The sequence below is a fragment of the Equus asinus genome, chromosome 20 (genome assembly GCF_041296235.1).
Source record: "Equus asinus isolate D_3611 breed Donkey chromosome 20, EquAss-T2T_v2, whole genome shotgun sequence".
Taxonomy (NCBI): Eukaryota; Metazoa; Chordata; class Mammalia; order Perissodactyla; family Equidae; genus Equus; species Equus asinus.
This window is the reverse complement of record NC_091809.1, coordinates 62,268,895-62,293,312: the sequence shown is the minus strand read 5'-3', so window position 1 is coordinate 62,293,312 and position 24,418 is coordinate 62,268,895. Positions and strand designations below refer to the sequence as shown.

The 24,418-nt window shown below is 35.7% G+C and overlaps 1 protein-coding gene across 3 annotated transcripts in view; it reads left to right on the top strand.

Annotated features, from left to right (window-relative positions):
* CNTN5 (contactin 5) overlaps nucleotides 1-24,418 on the top strand; it is a 1,141,798-nt gene that overhangs the window by 480,796 nt on the left and 636,584 nt on the right. For all 3 annotated transcript variants that reach the window (XM_070490393.1, XM_070490391.1, XM_070490392.1), the window contains one exon: nucleotides 2,794-2,918. In XM_070490393.1, the coding sequence (XP_070346494.1) occupies nucleotides 2,864-2,918 (55 nt within the window). In that variant the 5' untranslated portion in view covers nucleotides 2,794-2,863. The remainder of the gene's footprint in view (nucleotides 1-2,793; nucleotides 2,919-24,418) is intronic.

The following is a 24,418-nucleotide window of genomic DNA, read 5'->3' as shown; positions in this document are numbered from 1 at the left end:
ATTAACTGATTGTAATTTAACCTGACATGTAGTGGGAACTTAATATATGTCTGATTAATTAGGTTATTTTATTACTTTGAAACAGAGATTTCATTAAAGTCATGGAATAATTTTGTTTTCAAGAGAAACATATCAAAAATACATATTTCAGAATCCTAAAGATTATGTCACTTACTTTTTTCTTAAGAGAGAAAGAATCAGAAGGAAGAAAAAAAGCAAAAAAGAACGATGTGATTTAGATATCTTAAAAAGAATGGCTTTTGAAGAATTACTATTTTTTGTGTTTAAATCCTAAAGACCAAGCATTGATGCTTGCAAATAAACACACATACACACACGCACTCATACATACACACATTTCTTATTTTTATTTGAAGAGATTTTAACATAAGATGGATTCTTTTAGTAATAAAATTTAGTGTACTGTTTATATTTGAGAATTGAAAAAATGTGCCTGGTATACACACATAAGGATTACTTCATAATGGCGTGTTGAAAACATGAGTACTGAGCCTATATATCCTCTTATCAGAAATACCTTCCATAAACCCCTACTAAAGGACCCCCTTCTGTCCTCTGATCACTTGTTGTCCCTTTACTCTGTGTGAATTTCTTCATAGTATCTATCGCTCTCCGACATTGACTTATTTATCCATGTTTCCATCGTTAGTCTCCCTCAAAAGTAAGATATGTATCTAAGACCAATGTCTTCTTGAAATTCTACTGAAGATCCTTCTGTCCTATTCCAAACCCCAGCTGTCCTTGTGAATCGATTCCTATTTCGATAGCTCTATGTCTATATTACACTTAGAGTATCCTGCTTATTTGGCTTATAGCGTGTGGCTAACCTCTGTGTATATGTGTGTGTAGGTGTGTGTGCACACATGCGCGTGTGTTTTGTCTTTGACATTTCAGTGTACAGCACGTAAGTGCTCTGATGCCATTGGCATTTGTTGATGAGGAATATTTAAGACAACAGAGGACATTGTAAATAGAGAGGGGAAGTACCAATTTTGGGAACGTGGACTGAGCAGAAGTTCATCAAAACAAGTTAAGCAAAACTGTTTTAACATCTCAGAGCTCAAAATCCAAGAAAGCCCAATTTTGTTATGAATTGAAAATTCAATAATTCAAATATGCAGTTCTTGTGAATTATAATGGTAGTTCTGGCAACTTTAAGTTTCTCTAATTGTTATGTGTGAAGTGTTGATTTTCTTCTTTTCCTTTCTGGTGAGAAGCAGTGTATAAATAATAAAAATGTTTTAAACTGTAAAACAGTGATTTAAGGTCATTTTTTGTGCTTCAAATTGTATGTATTTCTGATATTTACTTGGAAGAAAAAGAGATGATGAAAAATGGAAGTGACTGCAAATCAGCCATTATTAGCTCTTATTAACTTTCTTCTCCATTAGTGATTCCTAACCATGTAATTAAAATTGAGAAGCAAGGCTTAGATTTAAGAATATAAATAAAAAGGAACTTATATTATTCATGTAGAAGACTCAATACCAGGAGATTTTCCTGTTTGGGCACAACCATATTAAATTATGACCCAGCTAAGGGGAAAAGTGTTTGTCTATACTTTTAAGATGCTTCCTAAAAAAAGAGAGATAACCAGAACAGCTAAGTCTATGGGGAAGAGCCAGTTGCCAAGAAATAATTGTTATTTAAAAATCATTAACAATGTACAATTATTTTTCAAGTTAATTGCTTTTGGCCAAGAAGGACACCACTAACTCACACTTGAAAACTCAGAAGTTGCTTCTGTATTACGGGAATTTCTAACAGACATTTGTCAAGTTCCTGCAGGGTTTCATGCTAGAATTTTATAATTTTTTTATGTTTATTGTGTCTTTCAGGAAAAATAAAGGAACCAAAAAATATTAATGTGCTATACTGTTTATTGTTATAAAAATGGCATTAGACAAAAAAATGTTAAATATTCATGAAAATCCTTGTTTCCCTTAGGTTCTGGCTAGCAAAAGATGTTGAGAGAAATTACTCACCAAAGAAAGGAACTATGGCACAGCACAGATGATCACGGGAGTTATAAACAAAGGCAGTTGACTTTAATAATTAAATGAGAAAAATTCCCTGTGGGGGTTTAGCTGAGCAACAGGCACAATGTGTAAGGTCACTTGGCTAACTGATCATTAGTTATGTTCTAGAACAGAGGAGTATATATTAATGTAACTGATTTCTCTACCCTATTTTTCTAATCTAATAATTTGTCTAATGTAATAAATATAGCTATTATACACTCCCTGTGAGGAAAAATCATCCTCATTAGAACCTGATGTTTTTATTATCTATAAAGGAATATTCAATATAAATAGATGGGATAGGGAAATTTTATCACTTCTCCAAAGTTTTTGTGTTGTGCCTTAAATGGATTCTAGTGGGAATTTTATTATTGTTGTCAGTATCTAAGTATATATTAATCTGACCTTTGCACTGAGTTATCATTTTTTTTTAAAGATTTTATTATTTTTTTTCCTTTTTCTCCCAAAGCCCCCCAGTACATAGTTGTGTATTCTTCGTTGTGGGTCCTTCTAGTTGTGGTATGTGGGACGCTGCCTCAGCGTGGTTTGACGAGCAGTGCCATGTCCGCGCCCAGGATTCGAACCAACGAAACACTGGGCCGCCTGCAGCGGAGCGCGCCAGCTTAACTGCTCGGCCACGGGGCCAGCCCCAAGAGTTATCATTTTATTATGAGATTTTTGAGTTGGTTTGTGTTTGCTTTTTCGTTTGTTTATTTTCTCCGTTTTTGAAAACTGTTATTCATCTCAACAGGGCATTCTTTAATGAAGTAACGTCAGAGCTGCTAAACGCACAGGAACGTGGGAGATCCTAGTGGCCTAGGATGGCTTCCTCTTGGACATTAATTCTGTTTCTGTCAGTCTCTGGGTGTCTTTCAGGTAAGAAATCCTGCTTTCTATACCAAATAACAATAATATATGAAGGTCTTCAACACAAAATATCCTCAGTTATTATTTTAAATTTATATCAATATTCATACTTTTCAACAAATGAAAAACGACCCTTAAACCTCTACTAGCACTGCAAAAACGTCATATACAATGCACTACAATAAGGTATTTAGAAAAATACTATATAAGTGTTAATAAAATGAGTATCCATCCCACTTCATTGACTTTCATTTATAATCTAAACCATTATTAGTCCTCAGAAAATGTGGTAATATATATACTTATCATTTATAGCAGGTAATTATTAAAATGTCTCATTGCAATGCTGAATTTAATGCTGGCTTTGTTGTACACATACACACAGAATCATTTAAATGCATCTCTAACACTATATATGTTCTTGGTTGTCTCAGCTTTTCTGACTTGGTTTCGATCAATCTTGTTCTATATCTTGAATCTAAAATGAGATCTTTTATTCTGAAAAAGTGGTTTATGTTCTTTGGAGTAATGCTGTCATAATGTTAAATATTAATAAGCCTGAAGCTTTTTTTGTTTTAATTTAAGAATGTCTAGAAATTAAATTGTAGTGATGATTTAAATACTTATACATGTAACATTTACAACTTGATTAGACTTAACCCAGTGGCTTTATTGTATTATTAAGTGCTATCTGTGTAACTTCAGCTGTGTATCATGGATGAGTCCTCTTTAAAACCAAAGAGGTAATTCTCGACTTAGACTGTGCTCAAAAACTTTGTTTGAAATTCAAAGGAATGTCTTTCTATAGAGATAAATTTAGTATTTCAGTCATATAAATGCTTGTTACATGTTTAAATGTAATAACCATAACATATTTACATGTATCTAAGTTCTTCTAAAGGATATATAAAAGCCTCTTCTTTGCTGAGATACTAGTAATTAACTGCAAAAGCAACAAAATAATTATTTATTAATTATTGTTATTATTATGTGTTGAGCACCAGTGCTTACAGAAAAAGCAAGTTTAAGAAGAGACATGAAGGGTGGGATGAGACCTCTGTAAAACCTTGGTAGAGACATTTCCGAAACCATGAAAAAGTAGGTGAATAGTTTCAGAGACATTAAAAGTTAAACAAAAACCCTGGTTGACCAATATCATGGTTACTTAAAAAAAGAAAGAAAGAGTCTTCAAATATTTTATCTTATCTTAGGTTCTTTCTGCACGGTACTACCATCTGCCCTGCTGATCTAGTAATTTCTTTTTGACCTTCTCAGTGTCATTCTCCTCTTGAACTCGTAAGTTAACTGAAGAGAACGGAAGTAGGCTTGCAAGGTGAAATAAAGTATGCTCAGTTAAGTTTGAATTTCAAATAAATAACAAATAATTATTTTAGTTCTATTATGTTTCATGCAATATTTTATTTCATTTTATCTAAAATTTAAATTTAACTGATATCCAGTGTTTTTATTTATTAATCTGACAATGCTAAGTGGAAGGAGAGTGGTAGTCTGTAATGTAACTCCAAAGTTTCATTTTCTTGTACTGGTACAACATTATCCTCCCAAATAAACAGTCACTTCAAAAGAGATACTATACTGGAGTTGTGGGAAGACGAAAATACTCAGCCTGAGGTGGGGTCAGTGATCATTAGATTTCCAGCTCACAAAGGAATCAAGACGCTGTTTTTTCCATAGAATAAAATCAAACATTGAGAGATAGGAATAATCAGGCTGAGTTTGGAGGTAAATTGCTGTTCAAATAGTCATGCACCACGTAACAATATTTTGGTCAATGAGGGACAGTGTATACGACAGTAGTTCCATGAGATTAGTACCATATAGCTTAGGTGTGTAGTAGGCTATACCATCTAGGTTTGTGTATGTACACTCTATGATGTTCGCACAATGATGAAAATTACCTAAGGATGCATTTCTCATAAGTATTCCCATCATTAAGCAGCACATAACTGTATTATAGACAAAGCTGAAAAAAAAATTGAAAACAAAGGACTTTTCTAATTTTTACATAGAATTTGATTTTTAAACATCTGCATTTAATATGAAGCATATATATATTATTTTATAGAATAGATTAATTTCTTCTCTGCTGTAGATTTCTGTTTAAAACAAAATTGGTTAGATATTTGAAAGGATCAATTATGAAGAATAATTATATTCAAAAACCTTCTCTCGTCCTCACTTTCTCATTTTAATAAATTATGCTGGAGTTACAGCCCCTATTCTGCTCTTGTTACTTGGTAATACTTATTTATCAAATATTATAAATCCTTACAATATTTACTTCACTAGTCTATCAGTAGGTATTTTGTCTTTGGTTTTCTCTAGTTGGTGCCTTTTATTTGTCTATGAGTATCACATTATAGGACCTATTTGGCACAGTGAGTTGATTATTATTACAGAAAATGAGGGTAATAAACTATAGGTGATGAGTACATTTTATGTTGTTGCTGCTGTTTGAACCAGCAAAACTGATTGAAGAAATAAGAGACAACTCAGACTGTATTTCATGTTTATTTCGGTTATTCATTTTGGGGGATTTTCTGGGATTTAGCTCACTCTGAGCTAATATCCTTTGCCAAGCTTCCTATTTGTTTTTGTTTTTTTTTTCCTGGAGGAAGACCAGCCCTGACCTAATATCTGTTCCAGTCCTCCTCTATTTTGTATGTGGGATGCCTCCATAGTATGGCTGATGAGTTGAAGCAGGTCTGCACCCAAGATCCAAACCAGCGAACTCCAGGCCACTGAAGAAGAGTGTGTGGAACCACTCAGCAATGGAGCCGGCCCCTGTTTATTCATTTTTTTTAATGGGTGGATTATCTTGGTGTGTTTAGGAAATATAGAAGAACTCTCTTACATAACCCTACATTTAAAGACTGACTATTGAGAGCAATGAAAAGTTGGCAACAGGGAAATACAACCTTATATTGTAAATGGACTTATAATTAAAACGACAATGAGATAATGCTGCAAATATAAGGAAAAAAATTGCTAGTGAGGATACAGAAAACAGGAAATTTCATTTACTGCTGGTAAGGATACAAAATGGTACAGCCACTTAGGAAGACAGTTTTACAGTGTTTACAAAGCAAAACACAGTCTTACAGTGCTTCAAGCAGTTGGACTTCTAGGCATTTACCTAACTGATTTTAAAACTGATGCTCACAAAAAAACCAACACACAAATGTTGGTAGGAACTTTATTAATAATCACCAAAAACTAGAAATAACCAATCAAGATGCCCTTTTAAAAGTAAGAGAATAAACAAACTATGGAAAAGCCATATAATGCAATACTCTTCAGTGATAAAAAGAAATGAACTATCAATATATGCAAACGCATGAATGAATCCTATATGTATATTGTTAAGTGAAGCAAGCCAGTCTGATTAGGCTACATATTGTAGGATTCCATTTACGTGACCTTCTGAAAAGGGAAAAACTATATAGAGACTGTATAGACTGGTGATTGCCAGGAGTTGGGGTCAGGGAATGTTCAAATGGGTGAATGAAGCTTAAGGCATTTTTTGAGGGTGGTGAAACTACTCTGTATGATGCCGTCCTGGTGGATGCATGACATTAAGCACTTATGAAAACCGACCGGACTTTATAGCACAGCATAAATCTTAATGTATGCAAATTTTAAAAAATAGTTTAAGAGGTTAGAAGATCCCAGGATGGAATATAGAAGGTGACAAAGAATCTAACTGTATTATAATCATATGAAGCAATCTCGCTTAGGGAAGTGGGTGAAAAAAATTACTGAACTGGCTGACTTTAGAAATGAATCTGCAAGATTAAAAGCAAACTTTACTCTAGTTAATAACTTAATTTCCCCATGTTAGTAATTCTAAAACCATTATACATGGAACAGAATGATTAAGTCAATGGATGGTGGATGGAGAAAGCCAGGTTTATCACCATTGGGATGGGAGGTAACAGATAAACAAGAGAAGAAGACTAGAATGAGCCATGTGGTAATGAATTAGAGTTGCAGACTTCAGTATGCATTCATGTTTAGCTTAATATGGTACAGATGGTTACATATAAAAAAATTACAGATATGTGTATATACATGGCTAGGCATACATACACATATTTTCTTGCTCTGTCATTTGAGATGGGCTAGAAGCAATGTTCTCCAGTAGAAACCAGCCCATAAGGTGCCAAGCTCTTGGTTTTCATATCATTCTCTAATTAAAGGAGTCTGGGCTACTTGGAGAAATGGCTGATTCTAGGAGTGGAGCAAGAAATATATTTCATCAGCCTAGAGTATCTTGTAATAGCAGAAGGTAAGGAAGTGCTAAAATGAACTAACCAATAAACACTAAAGAAACATAATGAGGAGAGTATGTCAAAAGGACACAGGAGCCAAATGAAAGAGTTCCCAATGGCCCAAAGTGGAACAATTTGTGCAAGAAAATAGAGTATTGAGTTATAACTCAAAGAATAAAATAAATACTCATAAGTCCATACTGATATAAAAAAGTGATTGAACAAGTAAATGAATGAAAAGAATAGACAAATTTCCGATGTGGATGAATTTCAATTAATCTATGTAGATACTTTTTTCTCAGGGAAGTGCTGGGTAACTTTCTCCTTCCTAAGTGTGGGCTGTACATAGTGACTTGTTTCTAAAGGGCACAGAATGGAAACAGAGGATAAAATGAGTAACTTTACAGTGAGGGAATCTGATAAATGCTACCTCAGCCAGGAGATGATCAAGGTCAACATCAACCGTGACGGCCTTTACCCTTTATATGATATGATGAGAATGGCACCTCAGCTCTGTGGTTTTCTTCCCTCAAACTCACTTCCCTAAAACATGACTCACTGCTGATGTGTCAGCTGAGGTGAGCAGGTCCATCCAGAGCCAGGGTAGGCTCAACTGCACCCCATCACTTGTGCAGAGGGGGAAAGAGGTTTCCAGCTGATTGGCATCAGGCCTGTGTTGTCTGGAGAAGGGAGATGGACGGCAGTCTAATCATGAGAAAAATATCAAGTGAATCCCATCTAAGGGGCATTCTATAAAACATCTGGCCAGTACTCCTCAAAATTTTCAAGGTCAGCAAAAACCAGGAATATTGGAGAAATTGTCACAGAAAGAGGAGGCTAAGGAGACATGACAACTAAATCTAATGTATTACCCTGGATAGGATCCTGCAATAGAAAAAGTAATTCTATAAAAACCAAGGAAATTTGAATAAGGTGTGTACTTTAGTTAAAAAGGAAATTTCAAGGACTGGCCCAGCGGTGTAGTGATTAAGTTCGTGTGCTCCACTTTGGCAGCCAGGTGTTTGCGGGTTTGGATCCTGGGTGCAGACCTACACACTGCTCATTAAGTGATGCTGTGACAGCGTCCCACATACAAAAAAAAAATAGAGAAAGATTCGGTGTCAGCCCCGTGGTATTATGGTTAAATTTGCACACTCTGCTTCGGCGGCCCAGGGTTCACCAGTTCAGATCCTGGGTGTAGACCTACACACCACTTATCAAGCCATATATATAAAGTGGAAGGAGATGAGCATGGATGTTAGTTCAAGGCCAATCTTCAGCAGCAAGAAGAGGAGGAGTGGCAGCAGACTTTAGCACAGGGCTAATCTTCCTCAGAAAAAAGAAAATATAGACGAAGATTAGCACAGATGTTAGCTCGGGGGCAATCTTTCTCAAGCAAAAAGAAGAGAATTGGCAATAGATGTTAGCTCAGGGCCAATCTTCTGCACCTAAATAAATAAATAAATAATAAAATGAAATATAAATATTGGTCCATTATTTGTGACATATGTACTGTATTAGTGTAAGATGTTAATAATAGAGGAAACTGGTTGTGGATTTATGAAAACAAAGTGGACTAAGCATAACATTCTGAATGCTTGATCTGGACAAAATATAACTAGGACCTAAAATAAGATGGTAATGAAGGACATCAGCAAGAGAAAAGAGATTCAAATGTATTTGGCAATAAAATATACAGAACTTGGTTAATGATTAAATGGTTTGTGTTAGAGGGATAGTTATTTTTCTCACTTTGCTTATAGGTGTAGACGATATTACCATTTACTTGAATATTGAATAAAATAGGAGGTGTGTATTTGGAGTCAGGAAATAGTGAATTCAATAATATAGATGTTGAGCTTCAGATAGCTGTAATACACTCAGGCCAAAATGTCTAAAGTGTAGGAAAGATGACTGAGCTAAAATGCAATTTGGGATTCGTCATTGCATGGATCAGGCCAAAATGTCTAAAGTGCAGGAAAGATGACTGAGCTAAAATGCAATTTGGGATTCATCATTGCATGGATGAATTTAAGCTTCGAGAAAGGAAATAATCACCCAAGGATTATGTATATAATGATGAGTCATAAGGAAAGGAAGAAATTCTGAGGAGCATGTGCTTTTAAGGGGCAAGAGAAAGTAAAGGTTGAAAAGAATGGAAGGTGAGTTATGAGTTTGGGGAAACTCTAGGAAAGAGTGATAACAGAACATCTCCAGAAGGAGCGTGATCAGCAGTGTCAATGTTGTGGGAAGGTTACATGAGATTAGTACTAACAGCTTTTGTTTTTAATGATAAGGATAGTTACCTTTAATGAAGTAGTGGAAACATCAATCTTATGGCAATGAGTTGTGAAATGATTAGTAGAGGAGGAATTTAAACAATTACTATAAATTTTGTTTTCTGAGAAGTTGAGCTGAGGAAGAGAAAGACAAAAAATGGCAGATCCCTTGGACAAGATGGAAATTTGGGAAAGCATGTGTGTCTGTACATTTGTGGTTGTGTATTTTAAAGCTGGAGAAGCTACTGTTTATGGAAATTCAATCCACATAATACATAATATGCATGTTGATTGTATATCACACTAGTTAGGTTTTGCTGCATAACAAACCATCTTCAAATTTATTAGCTTAAAATAAACAAGAAAAAAAAAAACCCAAAACATATTCTTTCTCACAATTCTATGGGTGAGCTTGGTAGTTCTGGTTTGGCAAAGTTCAGATGATCTCTGCAGTCCCCGTGAGATTTGAAAGGGTAGGGCTGGATGGTGTAATCTGGCCTTACACTGCTGGTGATTGGCTCTGACTAGCAAAGGCAATGGAAATGACTTGGTCATGTCTCTGATCCTCCAGTAGTCTAGTCCAGGCTCTTTCACATGATTGTGGTTTCAGGATTCTCAGATGCAGCAAGAGAAAGGGCAAACCCTAATCTGCAAGCACTTCTCAAGCTCTGTGTGATGTTTGCTAATGTCTCATTGACCAAAGCAAATCACATAGGCAAAAACCACATTCAAGGGGTGGAAAAATAGATTCAACCCCTTGAAGAGAGTAGCTGCAAAAGCACATTGCAGAGAATATGCAATACAGTGTTATTATAGTCGGCACTATGCCGTACAGTAGGTCTCTAGGACTTACGCATCTTGCACAGCTGAGAGTTTGTGCCCTTTGACTAATACTTCCTCGTTTTCCTCTCTCTCCAGCCCCGGGCAGCTACCATTCTATTCTCTGCTTCCATGAGTTTGACTATTTTAGACTCCTCATATAAGTGCTATACTTAAAAATTTGCTCTGAGGGTCAATCTTATTTTAAATGTTCTTATCACCAAATAATAATAATAGTAAAAAATAAAGAGGATAGGAGGAAATTTTTGGAGGTGATAGATATGTTTATGCCATAGATTGTGATGATGGTTTCGCAGATGTATACTTATTCCAAACTCATCAATTTGTTTACATTAAATATGTACAGCTGATTATATATCAATACCTCAATAAAGTGGTATAAATAAAGTATGCGTACAGCAATAAGAAATAGCCATGCCCATTTTTGAGCTCTACCACATATTTATTTATGTCTATGAATGTTTTACATGCAAATAATAGCAAACTTGTTTTAGGTAACAGTAAAGAAGATGGACTATTTCTCTGTAGGTTCATTTCAGTGATAGAGAGAGCCCTGTGAACTAACCTAATTAGCTGAGCTTAAAAAAACTTTAAAAATCAGTAAAATTACTTTTATCAATATGAAATTAATTAGCCAATAAAATCTAAGCTTTTCATGATAGAATGTGTGAAATCATTTGGGGAAGGAAATCATAATTACTACAGCTTAGTGATGAATGTCTATGTGACAAAAAGCATCAATATTTCAACCTCTGCTGTGCCAAAAGTCATGTTGTTGTTTTCTTTAAAAATTATTCTTCAAGGATATGTTGTCCTCCAACTATCTGGAGAGGTAGCAACTGAGAAGAGACAATGGAGTCAGGATTTATCTTCTTTGAATTTATGAGCAAATTTACCGACGTTCCTTGGTTTTTTGTAAATTGCTTTTCATTTAATCTCCATATTTAAACAAACAAACAACAAAAACTAAAGGGTTTAAATTGTCCTGCTCTGTTATACAGAATGTCCTATCCAATGGATTTTTTGTGTCATACTCCTTATGAAATGTGGGTAGTGATTATTCTAATTTCCTGTTAAATATTTAAGAATTGGAGAAATGTATTACAATAATATTTATTACAAATAGGTTTATTTCCATGAAATGTAATAGAACAGCCTGATAGGATACTGAGATTAGAGGCGATAGTACATGTGAAATATGTCATATCCAAATATTAATTATTAGTATTTATTATTAGAATAAGCTAGAAAGCAGCTATTGTTTGACTCATAAACATATGATCATTTGGTTGAAGACTTTTGAAAAGGAATTTTTTTGCACTCCACAGTACTAACATATATTTTCCAACATCCCAAATCAGTTTGTGTATTTTTATCAAAGTTATAGACTTAAAATTATTTAATTAGATTTATTAAAATTGGATATATTTATATCTCTTCTAAACTGAAAAACATATTTCCCTAACTGAATTTATAAATCTTAGAATTAAAAATAATTTGGAGATCGTGTGGTCCAATTCCTGGTACTTGGGCAAGTAGAATATTGCTTGTTCTCAATAGGGATGAAGTTCAGGGAAGTTCTATCACATGCCCAGTGTCACATGAATGGTAGCTAGTGAAAGAAAACATGAGGGGCTGGCCCCATGGCCAAGTGGTTATGTTCACACGCTCTACTTCAGGGGCCCAGAGTTTCACCAGTTAGGATCCTCGGCACGGACATGGCACTGCTCATCGGGCCATGCTGAGGCAGCGTCCCACATGCCACAGCTAGAGGGGCCCACAACTAAAAATATACAACTATGTACCGGGGGGCTTTGGGAGAAATAAAGGAAAAAATAAAATAGAAAAAAGAAAGAAAAATGAGAAGTCTGCCTCCTACAGCCATGCTTTCAACATACCAGACAACATGAAGGTGAGATAAGAGAGGAAATCGAGTTGCTCAGAACTACACAGACCTCCTTTCTACATAAGGACATTTACTTACTTTTTCCTGAATTGCTTTGAGATACCTCTAATGGAAGCTGTATTGCTTTAAAAATAACCAAAACAAGGGCATTTTTTCCCCTTTACTTTGACCCCATTCTCCTCCATTGAGTTAAATCTATTTTATTGGAAAGGTGACAGTTTGCTCCTTCTGCCAAGAAGATGATATACTATTGAACAGAGAATGTCTGTCATTGATAAGCTTATACAAATACTCTTCTTCTTGGTGGCAGTGTGGTAAATAGCACAGAACTTTGTCACTGCCAGCTAGTGATGCCTAAGAACTTTAAAAGAAAAATGAAAACAGAAGTGTTACAGAACAGGTGCCTGATAATCTTAAATCTCACTGGCCTACTGCAGTTCAGAAAGAGAAATGGATTATGGCTCCTCCATAATCATTTTGAAATTATGTATGTGCACATTGTATTGGTCGCCTAGGAAGTCATGATGATAATGGAGCCTACCTCCGTGCAGGAACCCAAGTTGACTCTTATCAGCTGTGCACTTGGTGGTATTAGACATGTAATTAATCAGAAGACAATTTAATTTCTCCTTGTCAGCAGCAGGTCACCTGAATTTAGTGACTTTTATTTGTTGTTTTTATCTTAAAGGCAAAGAAAATGTTAAAAGGTATCTATAATTGTCAGCAATTCCTGGAATGATAAAAAATTAAACCATCAACTAAAGAGAGCCAGATTCAGCATCCTACAGAAGTGAGAGTAAATACGTGTTCTCAGTGCTTTGCAGATTAAAGAGAGAATTAACTAATTTATTAGGACAGCTAAATGTTACTTCTCTTACATAAGAATATTATTTAAAATGTGTTTCCTCTTGAGTATTGGCTAAGGAGTAAGTAATATGCATCAAAGTGTTTTGTAATCTAGAATGTGCCATGAAAGTTATCTCATGCTTCTTAAACAGGACTGACTCTTACTGGAATTATTATTTTCGGTAATGAGGAATCTTTGCTAACAGAAAATTAATCATGTACATTGATTCTCTTTCTTATTATAAAATAATGCTCAAAGAATTCATGTTGTATTGTATCCATGGAAACTTGTGAACCGATGTTCACAATATCATTTTTTAGGCAGAGATAAATTTCTACCACAGTAACAGTACTATGAAATATATCTATTTATGGTGAAAATTGTTTTATTTCTTAGCATGAGCTTCTGGGGAGCCGTCCCTATGTAGTAATTTGAATAATTTGTCAGCAAGAAAACAGCTACTTTTCTATATATCATTGTTCAAATGTGGGTCTATTCTGTATATAAAAAGGAGAGACAGTTACATTCATTGAACATCCAAGCAAGCTGGACACAACTGAGATGCAGGAGAAATGCGGGGAAAAATTCCTGCTCTCCTCAACTTCAAATAAATTTTATAGGTTTATCAGGACTTAAATACTGAAAATATATCATGTGTAAAATAAACAATATAGAACTAGTTGGGAGAATGAAAAAGGGTTAAGTGCTGCGTATTCTGTTTATTTTAGTTCTTTGGGAAAATCTTATTTGACTAACCATCAATCAAGCTAAATACAGATTTCTTGAAATTTTGTCAAATTCTGTATTTGGTGATATTTGTTTAATGAATGTCCACCACAATATTTTTCTTTCCTAACATTAAAAAAAAAAAAACAGTGCTTTCTATTTTAATTCTCATTGTAGCTTTAGCACTGAAATTTGTCACAGAGTTTAGTTGTTCCCAATGATGTGTTTATAATGGTGACTGTGCTTGCAGCATGACCTTAACCGTACTGTGGGTTTAGAGTATGGGGGAACCATCCAAATGGTCCAGATCAGAGATAAATATGGTTTTAAGTGATGATCTTTTCCTTTTTATTACGTGCATATTTTTCAATTATGATTTTTGTATGCTTAAATAAAAAATACAGAGCCAGCTGCTCTATAAAAACAGAGACAATGCCTTTTCTATCTGACATTTCATATGTGAGACCTAGCATAATACCTTCTGTAAATATGTATATCTATTTTTTTTAAATGAATGAAAGGAAATAATTGTTTGATTGCTTTCATCTGTTAAGAGAAGCATAAGCTGTGTTTCTGGTTATAGCAATTTCTGGTCAGAAAACATCCAGAAAGCATGAATAATTTTGGATTCTCTAACCTGATCATTTGGATGTTTCCCAATACCAAGAACTAAGTTGAGGCTTCTTTGGACTTCCTGCAATCCTGGGTTAAAGAATTAGCACTTATCTTAGATTAATACAGGGGATTTGAAAATAGCCAGTAAAAATTTGAAAGAAATGGAGAAAGAAAGGAGGAAAGGAAGGAAGAAAGGAAAGAAAGAAGGAAAGAAAAGAAGTGAAAAAAGAAAGCAAAGGAAAAGAAAATAAAAAGGTAAAATCTTTGAATTGTCAGTGCCTTTGATCAGGCTGCTTAAGCCTCATGTCACACATTTCCAGTCAGTTCAGAGGTCTGACAGATTTTGCTTCAAGAGCTTCTAAAAGTCCCTAAAAGGACACCTGGCTTATATGCCTCTCTATTAGCTTCTCTGTGGTAATTCAGACAGATGCACTAGCTGACAATGCCTTTGCTGGCCCAGAGCTATTTTTGTTTAATGCCTAAATTGAGAAAGAACTATTTCAACCTGGCCCTTGGATCTATATTTGTTCCAACATAACCCTGAAGAAATTGACTGTTTTTTAAAATAGGATTCAGTAGAACTCAAGATGCAACATTTGTTTCATTTATGGTTCAGTCTGTCTTCTAAAAACTATAATAGCTATGGATAAAAGTTTCCAAGTAGGCACAGCGTATATAACTTGTCAAAGCCATTGTGTACTGGGGATAGAGATTGCAGAGAGAAAAGGTGTTTTTAAAAATAGTCTCATTCCCAGTCCCAGCGGCCTAATAAATTGCAAATATCTTTAAATACAATTTATTTGTTATTTTTTTAATTTAACAAATACTAATTCAGTGTTTACTATATATTGTTCTAATCACTAAGAATACAGCAGTGAACAAGACAGACAAGATCTGGGTCCTCAAGGAACTCACTTTCTAGAAGAGAAGATAGACAGCTTAGCAAGAAAGGAAATAATACAAGTTCTTATAAGGATAATTCTCATGAAGTAATTAAGTAAAATAAAGGGATCGTAAGTGATGCGTATGGTGGTGGAGTAGCAAGGTGTTTCTTTACGTAGGATGATCAAGAAAGGTCACTCTGAATAGGTCTCGAAGGAAAGGATTGATGAATGTGGAAAAGCAAGCCATGCAAATATCTGGGAGAAAGTGTTTCAGCAGCAGAGGAAGGCAGGTTTCACAGCCCTCGATAGGGAACAATCTTACTTTGTTTGAAGAAAAACCAGCATAGAAGAAGAGAGAAGAACCTAAACGGATGAAGAGAATAGAGTTCATGACAAGAAGAGAGATAAGGGGTGAAATAGATAGGCAATGAGCAGATACCATTTTAAGCAGAGGAGAGAGGTAACCTGATAATATGTTAAAAGATCATGCCAGAGCCAGCCCTGATGGCTTAGTGGTTAAAGGTTGGCTCTCCTGCCACTTCAGCAGTCCAGGTTCATTTCCCAGTTGCAGAACCATACCACCAGTCTGTCAGTTGCCATGCTGTAGTGGTGGCTCACATAGAAGAACTAGAAGGGCTTCTTTTAAAACTGGGATATACAACCATGCTTTAGGGAGGGAAGAAAAAAAAAGAGGAAGATTGGCAACAGATGTTAGCTCAGGGTGAATCTTTGCCTGCAAAACAACAACAACAAAAAAGATCATGCCAGATGCTTTGTGGAAGATAGATTGTAGAGCCTGGGCAAGAATGTAAGCAGGGAGAATAGGTAGCTTGCTACTGCAAATGTCTGGGAGCAAGAAGATGGCAACAACGATTTAGACCTGCAGGTATTCAGTGGTTATTTATTGATTTCATTATGAGTCAGCAGTATGTGCTAACTGGAAAAGAGCGAAGATGATCTTCAGGTGTATTAACAATATCTAGAATAAGAGAGAGGTTAGATCTACTTTGTATCTATCGTACTAACAATGACCGTCGTATTATGTTCAGTTCCAGGCTGCACCATATCATGGAAGTGAAGATAAACAAGAATGTGTTCAGTGGAGGGAAAGCAAAGTGATGAGGAAAGCTTGAAACCATATTATAATAGAAATGACAAAAGCAACTAGAACTAAAGATTAATCTAATCTTTAAGGAAATTTTCAATCGAGGGTTTGGGGAAGACTTCCTTATTCTTGCCAGGTCTTTCCTAAATTAACTAATGGCTGTTTTTTTGTGAGCTAATAAGTAAAATAGTCAGAACTCCAATATACAGATGTCTTGGGGGGCAAGCAAAAAGCCGTTTTGTAGTTGAACTCTATATGTATATCCTGGTTACACTTTACAGAGTGACTTGACCTTCCTCTTTTATATCCAGATTAGCAATAATGACTTTCAATTGCACATTGTGTTTATTTGGAACATAGAGAGCTGGCCGATGTATATTGTCTAATAACAAGCAACTATAATTGTTCACAGCATAAAACAAAATACAAAGACTTTGAAAAAATAACCTTTTTTTCTTAATGTATTATTTATAAATATCATTTTCAGTATCCTGATCCCTCAGTGAGATGCATCAGCCTATTATTTCCCATTGCCAGGAAGAATTGTCACGTGGCAAATAAGCAGGAATCTCAGCTAAAAGATAGAATTTCTGAAGGTTAGTACTACATACGGCTGCTATCTTTAAATTGCTAAATGTTTGTCATATATAAGCAGTTTAGACTTATTCTAAAAAATCCAAAGGGACAAACCAGTCAAAGTACAGAAAAGCGAGAGATAGAATTAGCGTCTAAAAAGACGATCATTCTAAGCAGCCAGAGTTGCTCAGTGGTAGAATCAACTCTATCCCAAGAGAGTCTGTCAGCTCTCTATAAAGAAAGTTCAAGCATGAACTAAATGATCATTGTGTAAAGATAATTTTAGCATCAAAAGTCTTGCTCAATCAGATGATATAAAATGTTTTTTCCCCTAATCGTTAGATCTTTGATTCTGTAAATTAGACTTTAAGGAATAGTTAAAAGTTTTTAATTTAATTTAATATTTTTATTTTTTTTTTTTGCTGAAGAAGATTCACCCTGCTCTAACATCTGCTGCCAATCTTCCTCTTTTTGCTTGAAGAAGATGTTCCCTGAGCCAACATCTGTGCCGATCTGCCTCTATTTTGTATGTAGGTCATGGCCACACCACGGCCACTGGCAAGGGGTGTGGATCCGCACCCAGAAACTGAACCTGGGCCACCAAAGCAGAGTGCACTGAACTTAACCACTAGGCCATGGGGCTGGCTCCAATTTTTATCATATTTTTAATAACAGAGAATCTTTAATAATATAGGATTACCAAATGAGAGAATGGTGAATAGTTATAGATAGAAGAACCGAGAATGGAAAAAATGGGTTGGAGGTCAGAAACAATACATGGATAAATCCAATGGAGTTGACATTTATTGAAAATGAGGGATAAAAGAGGAGAGACTAAAAGATACTTCTGTCTATTGTTTTATGCCAGCATGCGGGAGAAGAGTGGAGCCAGCATTAGAAATAAAGATCAAAAAAGTAGATTAGCTTGAAATTAAATATGGCAAAATATGATGAAATATTGAATTTAAGAAATAAACAGTTGTTATAGTCAAATAAAATTCAATGAATTGGAGAGAAAAATTAATACACTGGAATCTGTTTTTTCATTGTGGAACATAAATCAGCAAGAACCTAATCTGCTGTGGAATCCATCCAAGGAGATTTATTTTTTTAGGTAATAAAGTAGACCTGATTATAAAGTGGTCTTTTTCATGAACTTAGATGATTCTATTCTGTGAAGCTATTCTGTTTGGTCAGACCTTTTTTAAAATGTAGTTTCTTAATAAGCTTCCAGAAATTATTCCTTTCAGAAAGCAAAATAGCATATCTGCGGGAAAATTGCCTAGAATTAGGAGGGCTGTGTACTAATTTCAACTTTGCCATGATTGTGCGACTTTGGGCAAGTTATTGTTTCCTTCTCTGTGACACAATGGCTTAGGCTACATTACTTTAAATCCTCCTCTATATTCTAGTATTGTTTTCCAGTCATCTCAGAACTTTTACTAAAACCCCAAAGTTGAGAACAATAGACAATTAAGTGTTCCCACATTTGAAAGACTGGTGCTATATGCTTTTGTGGTTATTTACTAAAAGATGTCAAATATGGTCCAGCCTAAACAATCAGACAATTAGAAATTTAAAGAAAGCTAAGAGAAGTAAAAAAAAAAGAAGTCATCAGACTATTTAAAGCTGATAGAAGTGGACTGAGTTTTCTCTTCCCGTCACTAAGGGGAAGGCCAGAAGATATTTCCCTCAAGTCAAGAGAGAAAGCTCCAGAGGAACCCCTTGTGGCAAGTGGAGTGTCCGCAGGAAGAAACTTGTCTCTCACTCTGCTGCTAAATGCTTGCTAAGCTACAGAAATTCAGATGTCCATTATATAGAGAGTTGTGGAACAGAATATGCTAGAAAAATCTTGGGAAAGCCTGAAATGCTTCCCCCAAATTTTGTGGGTGGGTGACATGGTAATATAAAGCCATAGAAACTACCTCCTGCTTCTTAAAATCATGAAATTGATAAGAGTTATCCTTAAAGGCTGAATGAGATTAGACGGTGACAGAGGGTACAGTAATTCCTAGCATTTGGAAGGTCAAGGGTTCATGAACTTTCTGTGGGACAGAAGTTGATCCTGCAGAGGTAGCCAGACTTGGACCATCTTAATGGATTCTAGCCAATGCCACCTGACAGGAAGAGATGACCTCAGAAAAAGAAAAGGAGAGCAGACTCCTATGGGCTAGAACATGGAGGAGGGTATCAGCGTAAGGTAACAATCAGAGAGTAGATTGCCATATCCAGGAACTGGGCAGCATGATGTATTATAGGGAGCCTCCAAAGAACCATCATGTGTAATCCATTAGAGAATCAGCATTTGGGCATTTGCCATAAAGACAACCTTGATCACCGTATCACAACAGGGCCAATCAGCTACATCAGGCAAGACTTTTGGCCTTTATCTTTCCAGTAGCATCTGAAAGATTCATCAGGAAAAGGGAGGAAAGAGGAAAAAAAGAAACCTTTTTGCCTTACCACAGGTCCTCTAGCCATGATGCAAACCTGATCTGGGGAGAGGAAGGCTGAGAGACTGAAGTTTTGGTCTTGACAATGCTGGATGTATTAGTATTCTAAAAATTAGTCACTATCGCCAACACATGCCTTGTTCTAATACCTTAAAGTGATGGGAAGCTGGAGACGCATTGAGAATGTCATCCAGGGCAGGGGAAGGGAAATCTGGCAGGAGATGTTTAAAGGCCATAATTGGAGAAAAATAAAACTTTTCAGTCCCTATCATAAACTCATTAAGTATAGTTGGATATTCTCTTATTAATATGCAAACCTCCTGGTAGCCTTTCATTGATATTATTCTTTCAATAAAAATGTATTGAGTGCTACTCTGCGTCAGGCAATGTTCTGGACAGTGAGGGTAAAACGAAAAAAACCACTCTATAGTCTTAATTCACAGAGGTTACAGACATTTGGACTGATGAACAAATCTTGAAGTACGCTGAAGGAGGGAAGATGCCCAGGAGTCTCTATGGTGTAGAACATACCTTATATTAATCATAATTCCCTTAAAGATCTTTCTTGGACCCTCTCCTGGCACATTTATTAAGTAACTCACATCAAAAGACTTCAGAAAAAGACAGGACTTAAGTGAATGGTGAGACATTGAATGTATTTGAATAGGTAGAAGGAAAACGTGATTTAAGGCAGAGAGAAACGCACTGGCGTTTTGCGCAGACAGCCCTAGATCTGCCTGCTTATATCCTTTGGCACATTACAGAGGTTCTTGCCCAGTTGTCCTCCCTTACCCCCAAGCCCTCTCATATTCCATAACCATATGCTCTAAATGGACTCTTCACGTTTAGGAAAATAAACTGAAAGTATATGACTTCTGGATCTACAAGTGATTAATCGTAATGTTTGGCGAAAGCATGGAATCCAGAACAAATAGATGTTTTTACTAAATTAATGTGCAGAAGTTATGACATTTATGTTTCTACTATGCATTTTGCTATAAATTATGTGACTATAGTAATTTGTTATAGAATGTTATGGCTTTCATTTAATTAAAAAACATGAGTGGCAGATATTTTTTTTTTCTCTTTGAGAGAGTGCATAGAAAAATCTATTCTTAGAGTGATAAATGAAATAGCACAAAATAGAATGTTTAGCATAGCCTATGGGAATATCATATGATAATTACCACAGGCATATATTCGAAACAAGGTTTGGACAATCTTTCAATTGTTGCTTCTAAAATATTTAAAGATGATTCTGCATTCTTGAAGACTTTTATAGTGATGAATTAATTCCCAAATGTTTCCACTGTTTATTTACTATTGGCTATGAATAATAGCCATAATCATAAAACGAATCTTGCGAAATACATCAGAGAATTATTTATCAGTATTGAAGGCATTAGTAAGAAAGATATGATTTCCACACCAAGTGTTCTATGCTGAGTTCCTCAAACTAATTTTTCAATTTGCAACTATCAACTTTAAAACTGAATATTTAAGTTATTCAGCTTTGTTCTCTCTTTTGGGGAAAACTATATGGTATGTTACCAGGTCGTGCACTTTCAATCTTAAAATTGCCTTAATATGCTCCTACTTGAAAAGGAATTGTACCACTTTCCCCCTATCTTGCAATGCTTCAGTCCCGTTGGCCTTGATTAGCCTTGATTTCTGTTATAGCCCAGTACAAGGCTTCTCAAAGGGAGGACCACAGACTGCAGGATTTTGGAGACACTCCGGGGGTCCATGGTGTCAAAACTATTTGCATCATAATATAAACATGTTGTGGGCCCTTTTCACTGCCTTGATATTTTCATTCAGGGAGCAAAAGCAACGGTGAAAAAACTGCTAAAGCCGTACTCAGTTAAGGCAGTGGCACCAAAAGGTATTAAATACAATTTAAAATCTAGTCTCACTCAGTAATATCCTCAATGAAACCATAAAAAATGTGAATTTTATTACATCAAACCTTTTAATACACAACTTTTAATAATTTGTGTGACAACATAGAAAGTATACATCAAGTACCTCTGCTGCATTCAGAAGAACAGCACCCGCCTCAGGGAAAAGCATTGTGGTTTTGTTTACGATTGTGCACTTGTTTGAATTGTGAGACGAGCTAGCCAGACGCTTTCTCATGGAAAATTGTTTGTACTTGAAAGAAAGACTGACAGACAAACTGTTATTCAAGCGTGTATTCTTGCCAGATAATTTCTAAGCAATGAACTGAGAAGGTCTGCCACTTCTTGGGGAATAACTGACAATATTTGTTGCCAGTAACAAAATTCATTGTAGTTTTATTATAGCTGTTTTAAAATGAATACATTTTTGTAATTTCTTAATTTTGGTTTTTAATATAGTAAAAATTTAGATGCTATAACTCATCTAAAGGAACATTCTTTGACAACCTCGATAATTTTTTTAAACTGTAAATGAATCGTAAAAGCAAAAGGATTGAGAATAACTACTCTACTTCAAGTTGAATGCATTGTAGACCCTCAAACATATCTGTTCATTGAAATGGGAGGATTAAAGGCTGGAGAAGTAATCATGTGTAAGAGCATGACGATTGCATCTGAAGAACGTTGTAATCCATGGTAAAGAATTTGGATTTTATCCCATGTGGACCACTGGTACATCAAGTGGGCTTTTGGGATTTAAGATTTCCAACGTGAAGCAGGTGAATGACAACGGCAAAGACAAGATGTGGTTGTAAAATAAATTGTTCATCATTTCCTTCCTCTGAATGCAGTCAGATATCACGTTAGTTTATTTCTTCTATTATAATATCTCACATCATTTATTCCATCTTTTCTATCTCCACTCATTTAACTAAGTCCAGTCTGAAATCACCTCATGTCTAGTCTGCTAATTTCTGTCTGGTTTCCATGCCATCGATCATTTGTTCTTTCAACTTATCTTGAAATCTGCTAGTTGATTAACCCACCTAAAGCCAGTCTTGTCTACATCATATCACCCCTTAAATGCAATCAGATATAAAATAAACATTAGTGTTAACCATTAGTGAGATGATAAAACATAAACTTCTCAGCATAATGGCCAAGGGCCCTAGTGACCTCTCTGAGTATATATTTGACTCTTTCTCAAAATAAAAACTACTCCAATGAAAGCAGTTTATTCACTTTCTCTTTAAATATACTAAATCCATTAAACCTTGGTACCTTTCTTTATATTGTGTTCTCCAGCCTGAAGCACAGTTCTTGCTGCTTCATCTTACACAGATTTACTGAGATAATCCTTGTAAAGCAATTATTACAATGCCGGAAATGTCAGTTACTTTTATTCTTATTATTAGTATTATTGCTATAATGTAAGCTCCTGGAGAGCGGAAACTATGCACTATGTTTTATCTGAATCTCCATTGCATAGTAGATGGTTCTACATATAGTATGTCTTCATAAAATGTATGTGGTTGATAGTATTGATTACTCACCTGTGGACTGACTTTTTTAAAGTTTGAAGGAAGAGCCACTCATCTAAGAAATCTGCTTAACAAGGTATGAGATTTTGAGAAAGACACCAAAATAAAGTAGAATACTCAAATTCAGGGCACCATAAGGTGGTAGACATGTAACTCTGTCCAGGAATATTATGTATCTTTATCACCTAGGCAGAGACTCATTTACAATAGTGTAGTAATTTGCAAAAATCTCATTGATCAACTTCTTCTTGGTGAGTGAAGTTCAGTCAGAGTTGAAGTTAATGATTTATGAAGTTCATACCATATATTGTGAAATAGACAGTATCACAAACAGGAAGGTTACATTGAAATAGTGGCTCAGACCTGGAGAAGTTTTGCAGTATGGATAATTCTCTAGGTGTTCTTCCTCTGACACTAGAAAATGAGGCAACTGTGGAAGGAGCCTAAACTACACAGGATTTCCATGTGGAATAGTTCTCAGAAACACATTTCCATTTACTAACATTATCGGGAGAATTTTCTATTTTAGAAGAAAATACACAGGCTGAGGAGCTAAAAAGAGTAGAGTAGAAGGGGACCTGGTTGAAAGAAACAATGTCTCCCATAAAGGAGACAGAAATGCAATAGCAGATTGAATGGGGTCTAGGGAGATAGTGCCATGGAAAGAAGAGCAATCAGATTCAGTTACAGGATACCTGGGAGCAAACCCCACAGTCTGACACCATTTGACACCGAGGAGGAGCCACTGCCTCTGTAATCAGCCTGGGTAATCATGTGTGTAGTTCCATTAGATGGTTTGCTTCACCTCCTATGAAATATCATTCAGAGAATTTGAAATGTCTGTGTGGAAGACAGTGTATGTTCTCAAATTGGAAGTCATTTGCAGGTGATATAAAGATTTTGCTAAAGTTGGGGCTGGCTTGGTGGCCGAGTGGTTAAGTTCCCGCGCTCCGCTGCCGCGGCCCAGGGTATGGCACTGCTCGTCAGGCCACGTTGAGGCGGCGTCCCGCATCCCACAACTGAAGGGACCTGCAACTAAGATATACAGCTATGTACAGAGGGGGGTTTGGGGAGATAAAGCAGAGGAAAAAAAAAAAAAAGATTGGCAACAGTTGTTAGTTAGCCCAGGTGCCAATCTTAAAAAAAAAGATTTTGCTAAAGGAAAACTGTAAGGAGAATTTAAAAAATGATGATCAGTTTAAAAACCAGCAGCATAATTCTCTCAACAGAATAAATGCCATTTGTTAGCAAAAGTCCTTGATGGACTATTTTGGTTTTCAAAAGAGTGTGCCTAAAGCTTGACCAAAATGGGCCAAGCTGAGAGGCAAAAAGAGCTGAATGATTCTTCTTAACAAAGTAGGAAGCATTTTTTAATTTTCTTGTAGCCGACTTGGAGAAGAAGCATAGAAGAACAAGACAAGAGGAGAAGAACCTGTAGAAGATACTTGGCCAGTGAGAAAGTCCCAATGCTGCTATGCCTTCCTCACTGTCCCAGCTTAAGATTGTGTGCCATACACGATCACTTTATGAAATGGTATTTTGCA